Source organism: Perna viridis, chromosome 14 (assembly GCF_037379345.1).
Source record: "Perna viridis isolate PV_CMFRI_1.1 ecotype Kerala chromosome 14, ASM3737934v1, whole genome shotgun sequence".
NCBI lineage: Eukaryota > Metazoa > Mollusca > Bivalvia > Mytilida > Mytilidae > Perna > Perna viridis.
Genome location: NC_142458.1, coordinates 33,776,682 through 33,790,795, shown reverse-complemented (window position 1 = coordinate 33,790,795; position 14,114 = coordinate 33,776,682). Strand labels below are relative to the sequence as shown.

General features: G+C 32.7%; 1 protein-coding gene across 1 annotated transcript; it reads right to left on the bottom strand.

Moving 5' to 3' along the window:
• Positions 1-1,146: 1,146 nt before the first annotated feature.
• On the bottom strand, positions 1,147-13,675 carry LOC148599068 (uncharacterized). Its single transcript, XM_088561035.1, has 5 exons — positions 13,587-13,675; positions 8,498-8,654; positions 4,583-4,672; positions 2,923-4,030; positions 1,147-2,417 (listed from the first exon to the last, which is right to left on the bottom strand). The coding sequence occupies exons 2-4, from the start codon at positions 8,556-8,558 to the stop codon at positions 3,801-3,803; spliced, it is 381 nt and encodes a 126-aa protein (XP_088417161.1). The 5' UTR covers positions 8,559-8,654; positions 13,587-13,675; the 3' UTR covers positions 1,147-2,417; positions 2,923-3,800.
• Between the last annotated feature and the right edge of the window lie 439 nt (positions 13,676-14,114).

The following is a 14,114-nucleotide window of genomic DNA, read 5'->3' as shown; positions in this document are numbered from 1 at the left end:
TTGTTACAAAGAGAGTAAAACGGAGAAACAATCAGATTGGTATAATATGAAATTTTAAATGCAAGAAAGCAAAGGGACAAATATAAATCTCTTGGTATGTGGTCAGAATATAGATTTTGGTGAAATAGAACCACATTTTTGATAAATGGTGTAAAGAAAATCTTGTTAAGGATAGTTGAGACTCCAGAAGTTGATGAAAGTGCATTCATAGTTTAAATCCTGAAGTCAAATCAACACCAATAGAACTGAAACTAGAAATTTGGGAAAAAGTAGAAGACAAAGAGCAAGTAGCTAATATTTTCAATGACTACTTCACTTCTTGCATTGAGAATTTAAGAGACCAGATGATTGTGCCAAACCATGATTTCTAAAAACAACATGACTAAGTATAGAAAAAGGTTAGAAACTTTCATCATAAACAGTTGATGATACTTCCAATACAGATTAATTAATTTCATGAAGCTCTGTTGACGTTAGATATGACTATGTCATCTGGACATGATAATACATGTATTAAGCCTGCTCATATTACTTCACCAAGTCTTACTTTATATTTATAATTCTGTGATTGATACATGCATGTTTCCATATTCACTAAAGATTGCTAAAGTAACTCCTGTTTATAAGAATGGTCAGAAAGATCTAATACTTCATTATCCAAAATAATTGAGGGAAATATATCTGATCACTTGATAACATTTTACATCCAGTCAGGATTTAGACTTAAACACTCATGTCAAACTGCTCTTGTGAATATTGTGGATAAATGCGAGATGAATAATGTTAACATCAATCTGGCTGTATTTTCAGACTTTAAAAAGGCTTTTGATGTTGTTGATCATAATACACTTTGTATAAAAAAATAATGCTCTATGGTGTAAGTGACAGTACAGTGCAATTCTTTAAGTCATACTTAAGGGGTAGAAAGCAGCAAGTAAATATTTTAAATACTTTTCTTCAAAAAAACAATTAGCTTTGGTATTCCTCAGGGTTCCATAGTTGGGACGCTTTTATTTGTTTTATTTATAGATGATCTACTTGTGTTGATATGTATGCTAATGATACAACCCTACACGAATCTGGAAAAAATATTCATAGATTACAACAAGGCATGCAAGATGATCTAAGAAAGTTGAAAATTGGTGTAAAATAACTGTTTATTAACACTAATAAGACAAAGATTGACAAATGTTTATATACCATCCTTATTAGTTAATGATAATGCTTTAACATTTCCATGCTGTGAAAAATTACTTGGTGTAAAAATTGATGATACTCTAAGCTTGATCATATCTCAGATTAATGTTGCTAAAATGATTAGCAGTACATGTATTAATTTCTTGCCAATATCCTTCTGTAAAATGGCAGCATGGTTTAGTAGAAATGAAATCTATGCTATAATCACGCTGTATCTAGTATATGAATTAGCAGTGCTAGAAAATTGCTAAATTTAATGCTAATTTCAGCTGAATTCAGGGGTATTAGTGATTTCATCATTCCCCTACTAATTTACACAAACAGTTATTGTGAGAATAATTTTGTTTCAAGTTTGTTTAGCATGTTTCAAGCAGTGCTAATAGATGCCAGCTTATGTTAAACATTTTAGCTGTTCCACTGTATAATTGGAGGAGTTTGTCAAATTCTTTTTAGTATAACTCTAGCACTGCTAATTTGTACTAAAATATAAAACATTTTAGCAGCAACCAAGTATATTTGGAAGAATGTTTCAGTTTTTTTCTTTAATAGTATAATTGTAGCATCATTAATTTCTACAAAAAGAACTTTTTAGCAATTAATAAAATTACAATCTATATCAATTACAATGTCTGATATAATATACTGTGCACCTATAATGATGCGACATGCATGAGCAATTTAAAAACCAAATAATGTCCGATAAACTGTAAAAAACTTATACAAATGTATGTAAATAGTCAAAAAAATATATGAATAGGAAAAAAATATATGAACGGCAAAAACAAGTCATAAGCTGACCACTGTTATACCTATGTATAACATAAAAACCTCTCTTAATGACTTTTTGGTGGGAAGATTTTCTATAGGAAAGCGCATGGATTAAAATATTTTTACTCAAATTTAAACTAACCATTATTTTTCATTTTCATTTTCATTTTCAATTTCAAAAGAATGCCCAACAATTATAAACCTTCCAAACAATTACAGAATAGGTAATTTATAAATTGATACTGTGTACATAAAAAGTACTGGAAAATGTGTCACTAAAAATCACTTTACTCTCTTTCTACACAGTTTGGGGAAAGAGCAACAAATCGATAATTCTGATTTAACAAAGTCCACATAAGTACATAATGCTTGTATTATTTCTACTGGCACAGTAATCCATGTATTGAACCTTAGAACAGCCTCTATGTTTTCTACTTTGTCCAACCAAGTACCTAAAAAATGTAAAATAATTATTCTTAATTTCTTGCCATAATAAAATGTGACTAGCATAGTTCACCACATAATTCATAATATATTAATGTAAACCTAATTATGCGATGGTGCTAGCTGACTAACACCTTCAATATATTAATACATGACTACATGTTAACATGTATGTATGTACAATGAACTTGTGAAATTCTAAAACTAAGTACAATTGTACCATATTTCATTACTTTTAGTTGGCGCCATTTTCCATTAACTTAATAAATCTGGTGAGGTAATAAAATTGTCTCATGCTAAAGAAGATTTTGTAAAACCTTTATTTGAATAAATCAATATTGTTAGAGCTAAAAAAGTTGAAAAAAAGGCGAGAAATGCAGTTGTTGTAAGAAATTGTACTTAAAGTCTTGAAAATACTTTAAAATCAATTTTTATCATATCAAAAATCAAACAATCCAATTCATCATAAAGTTTATGTGAGAACTCATGCATATGTCAAAAAATTATAGCTACACATTAATATATCTGTGGAAATTGGTGCCATGTTGTTGATCATAGCTAGGTACATGATATCTCCATTGTTCAGGATGACCTTAGGAATACTTCACTGTTATCTCTACAAGTAATTGTGTAGCTATTTTTTACTTGTTACTTGGGCGTAGTCCATTGAATATATGGTATGCTTCTTCATTGCAAATCTGTTCAAAAATATATGCTTTTGCCATGTTGCCAACTGCTCTTTTAACAATCTCTTTATTTGCATGTGAGCATGGGCCAACTACATAAAAATCACTTTCAATTTCTTCTGTCTTGTTTAAATGTCATTTATGCATTAAATTTTCTTAAAAAGTTTGGGCCTGTAAGTTGTTGTTCAGATGCTGCTGGAAATCTAGTAACTGTTGATTTATAGATATAACAAACATAATCTGGTTAGGAACAGTGACCTCAGGTCACCATTCAAATCCTCAAAAAAGAAGTAGAAGTGACTCCACGATGGTGCTAAATAATTGCATTTCTTTGAAAGATGAATAATACCGTGCACATTAGAAGTCAGGTACCTATCTTCATACAACTCCTCCATTGACCAACTAAACTTTTGAAGAAATGTTTTTGATCTTTTTAAGTCACTTAAACTAAACAAGTTCATTAATTGAATGTAAATAGCTCTTTGTAGGTACATGAAGTGCTCATAATACTTTACATAGTACCTTACAACACAGCTGCAGAGTAAAACAATAAAAATGAGCGTACTTCTGCAGCCATGGTTTTGTCCTGAGAGGAACATCAAACCACAAATTCAGCATTATTTTTACAACTCCAAGTAAAACACATATGGTCAATAGCTGTTCCCTTAATTATGTTGTAACCAGGTTCACATTGTTGATAAGCCTTTAACACCTTTCACTTCCTTCCTGACTATGTTTGAAATTTTCAGTAGCTTCTCTGGCAAAATGCACAGTCGACTCATGGGTCCTCGGTACTGCATGGCTTGAATTGCTCTCTATTTCATATCTGTATATTCTAAAATGGCCCTTCTCACTGACAGAATAACTTTCGCTTGGGGCAACACGGGCAACCATGATTTCCATTGTATTGTTCATCATAAGACACCTGGCAGGAGCTGTAGAATTTAAAATAAAGGGAGATAATTCTGTAAATGACAGTTAAATACAATAATAGCAAACTGTTGAATTTTCAATGTGGATTATCTCCTGAGAGCAGAGATATTGGAATAAATAAATATACATTTCACCATATAGACCTATAAAGCAACTTAATAACAAATATAAAAATGTGTAGCCCATTTTGGGGTGTATCAAATATTACAGAATTTGCATGATTCTTCTAAAGACTACTACTTCAGATATATATCCTGCAGAACATTCTTTTTAGATGATTGCATCCCCTTGTCATCATCATATGGTATCGACATAACACAATTGGTTCAATTTGCTTGTACATGTACATGTATTTGTAATAATGTTTTAGAATTTTATGACAGCAATCTTTAGATAATGGAGAAATTACGTTATTAAGAAACTCATAAATACATTCCAAATACAAGAAACTCCTTCTCAGATACAGATGTACTTTTAAACGATTATCACATGATTATAACACGCCTGTCTCTACCACCCTATACTTTATATAATCAGTTTGACTTGATACATACTAGAAGTTATTAAGAACTCCATTACTATCAGTTTGACCTTCAGATCCATAACCTTGGCCATCAGCAGGAAAGTAAGCATCACTGTAGTAGCTTAAAAGAAAGTATGAAATCACAGATAACATGATACCAATTAATTTCATATATATTTGTCATGTATCTCTTTCTTTTTTTCTACTATTGTGATTTTACATAGGTCTCATCAATTCCATCCTTCTACTTAAAAAAATCTTGGTTTTGTATCTGAAATTAGTGGAAACACTGTTATGTAAAAGATAAATTTTGAATTGATATGATAAAGAATACTTGTTTTGGGAAAGCAGTAAATGTTTTTAAGTTCAGGAGCATTGCAGATCCTTATGATAAAATAAGATACTGTAAATATATTAATTTTGTGGCAGCTACCAGTAATTTTCGCGGTTTCTGAAAAGTCAACATATTTTAATTTTCACAGGTTGCAAGGTTGATGAAATAAAGTTTTTCAATAGTCTCAGCAGTATTTGATTCCTCTTTTGATCAGTTATTTTACCGTTAATATTTCAATGTTTAATATCTCAAGTCATCATGAGAAAGCAATACACCAAATATTTAAGCATTCCCTCCTATAGAAGCTGAGAAATCTATTGCAAAAAAAGTGTAATGGACTGATGGAAAAGGTTATTGCAATATAGACTCACTCTAATGAGATGGGGTATAATATTTTCGTGGTAGATTTCATACAACTTAACAAATGATCATAAATTTAAGTTTTCCCCAAAAGTAAACTGACAAAAATAAGTGTGAAAATGTCCTAGTCTAAAGTATCAGTGAGGAAGTGTACATATATGGATCTATAGACAAATCATTATCTTCACTTTTTGAATTCCTTAAAAAAATTATATTTTTTGAGATTTTTTGGCAATATGTGTATCAGTTATTCAAAACAAAATACCTGCATAGAAAAATTTAAAAATAAATCAGTTAGATTTTACCAATGTATCCAATATTACAAGGATATTATAAATTGCCTGATTGCAGAATATATCTTCCAGAACATCGCTTGCTGGGGGTATCAGGATAATGAAATGTAATTAAGTCTCACAGACCAAATTTATTGATTCTGTATCATTTCTGATTAATGGTATTATCATTATTATTTTCTTTAGTCAAGACATTGTCCAGAATGTTTTAAGAAGATGTTTTAATAGAATAAACTAAAACCTTGTTTTACTTACATGTGAGATATATTTTCAGGGAAGGAACCATCCTTAACTGATATTACATGCATCTTGTTACTATACAACCTCCTGAAATACATGTAGGATACAATGAGGCATTATTATATGCAACAACTAGAAGTACTATGAAGAAGCTCAAAAAGAGAATGGAATTAATTTTAAAAGTTAAATTCTTTGTTCAATTACCTCCCTTTAATCATATTTCTTCTTTCACATCTACATACAATGTCTAATCTTCCAATAAACCTTCGAATTTGTCAAAAATTAAAAGGAGCTTCCCATTATAAATATATACACTTTTGAATTTGCTCAAGCTTCTTTGAGTTATTTTTCAAAAATATATGGGATAGACGGTTGGACTGGAGGACGGACTGACAGTAAGACATACAGGGTGAAATATATACACCCCTCAATCTTCACTTGAAGGGGGTATAATACCTATAATCAGAGAGATCAGTAACTGTAGTGTTAACCAACAGATACATGTTAATGTGTATTTACTCCATTCTGAACTGAATGATACATGTACATGTAACTAACAATATTCTTTGAAATGACATCATTTTACTTATAATTTCTATACTAATTCAAGTTTAAAAGTGATCAGAATTAATGTATTCAAAGATATTTATTCAATTATTGTATTTATTAAAATAAAACCCTTAAAATGGACAGTGACTCTATTCCTTCTTGCACATCTACATAAGAAACTTACATGTATTCTTCCTATTAAATTTCATCAAAACCCTATGAGTGGTTAAGGAAGAGTTTTGCTTACGAGGTTTGAACATTTAAAACCCTTAGAATGGATTACCACCTCTCTTTGGAGTCCTTATCTAATACCTTTATTCCTTCATGCACATCTACATTTGATGCTCCACCTTCCAATAAAATTTCATCAAAATCTCTTGAGTGGTTTAGGAGGAGTTGTGTTTACAAGAAACATGGACAAGTGGATGGACAGGCAGACAGACAGACAGACATGGTGATTCACATATACCCCCAAACTTTATTAAAATATACGCAAATGAGCAGTCACCCTACTATTTTTAAACTAGAGGTTCAAGACAGCCTTAATTGCTCACCTTGTCAAAAATAGTCTTTTTAGCTTTCTAAAGCTGGACTCTTGACGTTACTGTACTATTGTCACAAGAATCATTTAACCAATTGAAAGCACCTTAGTTTTTTTACCGGGTTTTCATATTATAAAAAATCAAAGTGCTGAGACACTGAGTCAAGGAAGACATCAAAGTAATCAAAAATATTCATGTAACCAAATTGTAAACCAAATAAACCGATCAAAACTTAGTCCTTTTTAAAGAATAATCATTTGTTTTAACGCAGTGTATATTTATAGTCTCTTTATCAATATATATATTTTGGACCTTCTTTTGTATTACCTGGCTGTACACGTCCTCAAATTTCCTAACACTTATATCAGCATTTCTTCAAAAAATAAAAATTCCACTGAGAATCACTGACTATAAATATTCAATGAATTTTCAAAGTAAGAATGGATCCACACCTTGAAATTTTGGTTTGGAGATGCATGAAGTAGAAATGAATCCTGCAGACTGGAAGAAGTTGAACAAAGGCCTAATCTCAAGGGAGAAATGAACAAAATACTTGTCCTTGTTTGCGCTCACTTTGAATAGAATTTCTTTGTAATAAATTATAACTAAAATCTGTCCTTGTCATTGTTGTCTAGATTAGGCTATGGGTTAAATTCGTCGAAACTGTGCACATATATACAATAAATGATTACCTTTCTCTAGGAATTTTTCAGTTCAAACAAGGATAAAAACTCTTGTTGTAAAAATTACTTTGCAATTTAAAGATCATTAAACTAAAACCAACTTTGCAGCTCATAGATTTGAGCAATTTAAGATTCCAATTAAGTTGGAAAGTCAATGGTATGTGGTGAATATAGGGAATATGATGTTTTTATCACAAATGCACTTTGAGCATAAATCCATCTTTTTTTCTCTCTCCAAAACAAAAACAATTACTAGTGAACCCATACTTCATGAGTACCACTTCTCTATGATGAATCACTATTGCTGAGTGCTTTATACCTGTCTGCCTTCAATAATGTATGTGAATTTCTTTCACTTTTTTCTGCATGATTGTTTCACAAATACGTATAAGAGGACAATACAAGTAACGCTTACTTCATCTAGTGAAACTTCTAAGTGATAACCACTGAAAAGAAATCAAGGAAAATAAAAGAACAGCGGTCCAATGTCCCCCACGAAAAACAAAAAGTGAGGAAAGCTTTAAATTCACTGAAATTTTCTAAGTCCTAGGGCCATAAGTTGCATAAAAATCAATCAACCCTAACCAAAGTCAAACTTAATCTGTAACTTCTCATAGTAAGACTACATACAAAATTTAAAATCAATTGGTGAAAGCATTATAAACGACATTGTTTATGTCTCTGCTTTGAAATCATAATAATTTAACAATTCAGTTTATTTACTATTTTAAATACTTCATTGTATGTACATGTGTGTTTACCATTTTATTTTATTTATGTACATGAACATGTAGTAATAAACATATTTGTACACAGTACATGCATTTCATGTACAGAAGTTATATTCCTGGGATCAAATTAATCACACATAAAATTTTTCAATAAAAAGGAGGGTGCCAACCCCATGCATCCTCTCCTGGATCCGCCACTGTAATCTATACTTACTACAAAAAAGTGTATATTGCAGCTCTGACAATCTCTCATCAGAAGCTCCCGACATCTTCATTAACAAGGTCAGATCGAGAGAAATAAATTGGCAAATCTCAATTGAGCTTTCCTCCCTGCCAATGTTCGGGTCAATTTGAGAAAATAGTCCAGCTCTCTGCATCAAAATTTAAATTGTTAATGTTATATAATCATTGAAATATTGCAGTTCTACACATATTAAAAAGCCTGAATACCGTTATAAGCCCATGTCATAAAATAAACATCACATATTTGACATGGAGTGTGATCGGTGGCGGAGCGATATCATAATACAAACTTTGCAAGGAGAATAACCCGCGGAGTATTAATTTGGTAGTTATATGTGGAAATATCTGCCCTGGCTATGTAATTTGGTTGCCAATGATCTGTAAGTCAAGTTCAGTCTATAAATAGACTTCCTTGACAAAAATCTCTCCTAGTCATTTCTAGACTCTTCAAGGGCTATAAAATTCAACATTGGTCAACAGATCTTTTTAAAAATTTCTGCATAGGTTGTTCTCACCATGCTGATCAATTCTACCCTGTCAGAATTAAGCTCAACCCATTTGTTTACAAATAATTAAATTTTTTTTTTCAATTTGACCCCCCATGGTCTGTTTTTAGTATGATTGGCCATGGTTTTTGCCAGATCAAAAGTCCCAACACAAAGATTGTTAAGAAATTGTACGGTACAATCATGTCAAGTTTGGTTACAATCCATCCAGTAGTTCAGGAGATGATTTTCAAAGTTGGGAATATAAAAATTCAGGAAAAAAATCCTTATCAGTACCCATAACTCATTCATCCATCAAGGCTTCTCTCTGAAAATTTCAGCATGGGTCAATCCTTGATTGATATAGGAGTTACAACCTCTGAAACAATTTTTAGGAGGCATTTTTTGCATGTACAAATTTGAAAATCTTCTTCTCAAAAAACATTTTCCAGAATTCAATGAAAGTTGGCTTATTTATTTCTTATTGTATCCCCCACAAAAAATTGTTGGGATTTTTAATCCATGAAAAAAGAACATGGCCACCATGACTAAAAATAGAACATAGGGGTCAGAAGACAGTTTTTGCAAATAACTCAAAAACTGTTGTCTTTAGAACAATCATGAGACCGACCAATGCAGAAATTTTCAAAGCGATTCATCTACTGATGAAGGAGTTGTGGCTCCTGAAGCAATTCTTAAAAATGTTTTTTTTTCCCACATGTACAACTTTGAAAATCTTCTACTCTAAAACCATATAAGATCAATTAATGAAAATAAACATATTGGTTCTTTAGTGTATTGTGCTCAAAATGACTTAGGATTTTTAATATGTGAATAGATATGGCTGCCTATACTAAAACTGGAACATAGGGGTGCGAAAACAGTTTATTGAAAACAATTTAAAAACTGTTACCTTTATCAAAATTCTGGCTCAGGTCATAAAAGTATTTCCTGCATTTGATGATTCAGTTCATGTTAACTCAGCCTGTCTCATTCCTCAAGTTTTTCAAATAAGCAAATGTTTACCAGATGAGCGATTCAGGCTCTCTTGAGCCTCTAGTATAGGGACAGGCAGATGTATCGGAGAATAAGACCATTATACCATACCAAAGTCAGTGGTTTTGTTCCTTGTTTTAAAAGCAGCCCCAACCATTTACTTTTGGGAAATTTTTGTAGTATATTCAACACATTGGGAAAATATGATACAGGGGACAGAAATGCATCATACACGAATCTTGAACTGATAACCGATACTGAACTGACAAGCATGTACTCCCAATATTCATTATGTTATGACTTGCTGAAAAAAAACATTCCCCAGAAGTGAACAATGTACCAGGCCAAGCAATCAAGTCTCGAGGAACATTTCAATGGAATCTTTACCGGGTTTTCAAAAAAATATACCTGACAATTGGAAATTTTCATCCCTTTGGGAAAAATATTTTTCAACATTTTGGGAAAAGTCTCCAGGGGAAACAGTGGATATTTGGCTGCAAAAAAGGGTAACAAAATCAATCAAATCAAAGGTCAACATTCCTGTTACAAAATGTAATTGCATAATTTTTTTCTGACAAATTGTGTATGCGATTAAGAGGAATTCTTTCTACCTATTATAGTTTTCAAAATATTGCCTGAAAATTTTAAGAAAAAAACCATAATTTTTCATCTTTCAAGGAGTCGCCTGACAACTTTAATCCCTGAAAGCTCTTGAGGGCCCTATTATAAGGATCATTTCAGCAATTGAAAGAGTTTGGCTAAACCTTACAGTTTTGGAGACAAATGCAAAAAAACTACTGCCTATGTTCTATTTTTAGTAATTGCGGCCATGTTTTTCAACAGATCCCCACATCAATTCTATGCAGGATACCCAAAGAAACATTCATACTAAGTTTGGTTCCAATTGGTCAAGTTGTTCACCATGATGACAACATGATGGCAATAGCTCACCTGGCCTTTGGCCAGATGAGCTAAGAATGGATCCCAATTGGGAACATCACCATTTTATGGACAGCTAATCATTTTCTATAGATTAATTCTACTGTACAATTAATTTGATAATTACTGACAATTTACCAGTGTAAATATTGTGTTAACAAATAATAAAATTACAATTTTTTATTCAAAATGTCAGTTACCTCACTGAAATTTTTTTTTATATTTTTTGGCATTTATGGTAATTTCAACAGTACAGTATATTTCCTAAGATTTGTTTGTAATAGCTATAGGAAATACTACTCCTTAAGACATATTTGTCATAAAGTGGTTTCTTCAAAACTGGAGAGTTGTCATTTTTCAGCTGGATATTTGGTTTGAAAAAAGGAGGTTTTTCATCGGTGTGTTTTCTCGTAGCTTAACAACCCGTGCAAGTCCGGGTGTTAAAAGAATAGGCCTGCAGCAGCGCTAAGCTTGTCGTAAAAGGTGACTAAATAGCGATCAGAACCCTAGCTGGGGGCTAGGGCGCTCTGCCCACAGAGCAACTGGGAGGTGTGCCCCAGGTGGTGGAATGGGGTACCTCTGGCGTGTTACATGCTGGGGTTGTCAGGCTATTATACGGAAAACCTGACTGCAAACCATAGTGGTGCACTGTGTTGGGAAAGATGCCACCTTCCTTGCACGTTAAAGAACCCTAGTGTGGTATTCTCCAGGAGTAGGAACCATAGGGCTCTGCCACAGGAGGCCAAATTGCCCATTCCTACCCACCTCTCCCTATTTTCAGTGGCAATCAAAATTTGTCAACCTCACTGTCCAAGTGTCCCGTCCCTTTTTCATTTCATCATTGTTTCATGTTCATTTTATCATCCATTTCATTTTCATCGTTTGAATATAGCTGAAATATTGCTGCTTGGACGTTAAACCCCAACAAACAAACAATCTCGTAGCTTAAATTATGTGTGAAGTTTATGGAAAACTTCATAGATGAAGTTTGTTTTCTATAAAAACTATGCTGAATATTTTTAAAAAATTATATCTACCTATTTCTTGATTTTAATGCCATAAGTTTTTTTTTTAAATTATATGCACCTCCTTTGTTGACAATATCTTTTCACGTTCTTCAGACCTGTGGCATGATCAATCAGTGGTGGGATAAGAGGGGAACATGTGCTATGTGGCACATTCCTGCTGTAAATATCCCATTGACATCAGTATTTTTATACAAAGATTATTGAAGAGTCCATAGTAAATTCAAAGACTATTGAAAACAGCCCTTTATCAAACTGAACTTCACCACGGAAAATAGAAGTTTAAATCCATACCACAAGGTTAAATATTTGGGGAAATGTAGCAAATATTCAATAATGCTGACACTAAATTTCTATTATATCAAAATTCTAAAAGAGACATTTAAGACAAAAATTGTAATTTTAAATTTTGTTAACACATGGCCCTACAAAATTTAGACTCTTTAAATTGGCAGTAATTAACAAATTAATAGTGCAGTAGAAATTAATCTATTGGAAATGATTGGCTGGCCATAAAATGGTGATGTATCCAATCGAGATCCATTTTTCTAAATGTCAATCATCATTGATAACTCTGATCAGCTGATTGCTCCTGGTGGTGACTATTTACCTGTCATAAAACATTCCTTAACCTGTTTAAACAGCAATGAACACCTTTCGTCAAATTTCTGGCTCATTAAAAAAATTAAAAAATCAAAGGAATGAGATTGGATTTTCTGGATAATTTTTGACAGTTCAGAAAGCGGTCGATTTTCTGTTCATACAGTAGAACTGTAGAAAGGTTCTAATTCCTGTAGAAATGACATACCTGCGGTAGGTTCACATGTATGTTAGGAATTTGTGATGATTTTAGACATTGGATATCCACATTATTGTATATTTGTTACATTTCCCCAAATATTTTATAACCCGTACAGGTCCGGGTGTCAAAAGAACAGGCCTGCAGCAGCGCTAAGCTTGTCATGAAAGGCGACTACATAGTGCTAAGAAATCTAGCCAAGGGCAAAGCACCCTAGCCCCTGCCAGTGTTCTGATCACTATTTAGTCCCCGGTTATGACAAGCTTAGCACTGTTGTAGGCCTATTCTTTTGACACCTGGACAGGAACAGAATTACATGGCAAAAAAAAAACCTATAAAAATCCTCCAGTTTTGAAGGAACCACTTTATCACATGTATGACATGCAGTTAGTCCAAATTTCATCTGAGCCAACAACCCTCTTTTTTCACTTGGATATTAATCCGGCATATCAATGTCCAAATAAAAAAGAGGAGGGTTGCTGGGTAAGATTAAGAAGTTCAGACAGTATCACATGTACATGTAGTATGTTAATATAATGTAAAAGTATCATAAATGGGTGTCAACACAACAGGAATACATGTTTACATCCAAATTATTTAATAAACGATAAAATCAATCTTATAACTTTATTGAAAATGAAAGTTGGGTTTGGCCATTTGGGACCGGGGGCACATTGTCATTGTCATTGTAAAAGGTGCTAGAACTTAGAAGATGAAGGCATGATGTAACGCCATGCCAAGGAAACCTCTATACATTAGGATATAGATTGAAACGTACATATCCTGGGACTACGTTACTAGCTATACACTACATACTTTACATATCTCACGAGTTTTACATTGAAAATGTGTAACATTCTGGATATTGTGACCGGCAACCAGTCTATAACGTACAACACTTGCAAAGGCCAGCGTAGAGATTTCCGAATGACCACAAGGAAAGGGATAAAGTAAAATTTTCCGAATATTTTCCAGAACTTTTTTTAGCGCAATTTTATGAAATGTTTAGGTGACCCGCCTGCTGGTTCAACTTTCCAAATATCTGTGTTTGGTCCGGTTTTATTGAGGTAAGTGTTTAATTTTCTTCTTTTAATTTCATGTCCTTTTTTTGTTTTGTGCATATTTTGCACATTACCTTAGTTTTTACCCATAAATTATGGCCATATCCTTGATACTGATATTATATAAATCTAGTTGAAAATGAAACTGTTGACCCTCTTTTGTTGGGAGGGAGCCTCCCTCTTTTTGGGTCAACCTCTCTCTGAAAAAGTCTCCCATGTGACCCAAGAAGAGTGAGTCTTCCTCCAAAAGAAGGATGGTTAACACCTGTGTAGTGCTGTACAT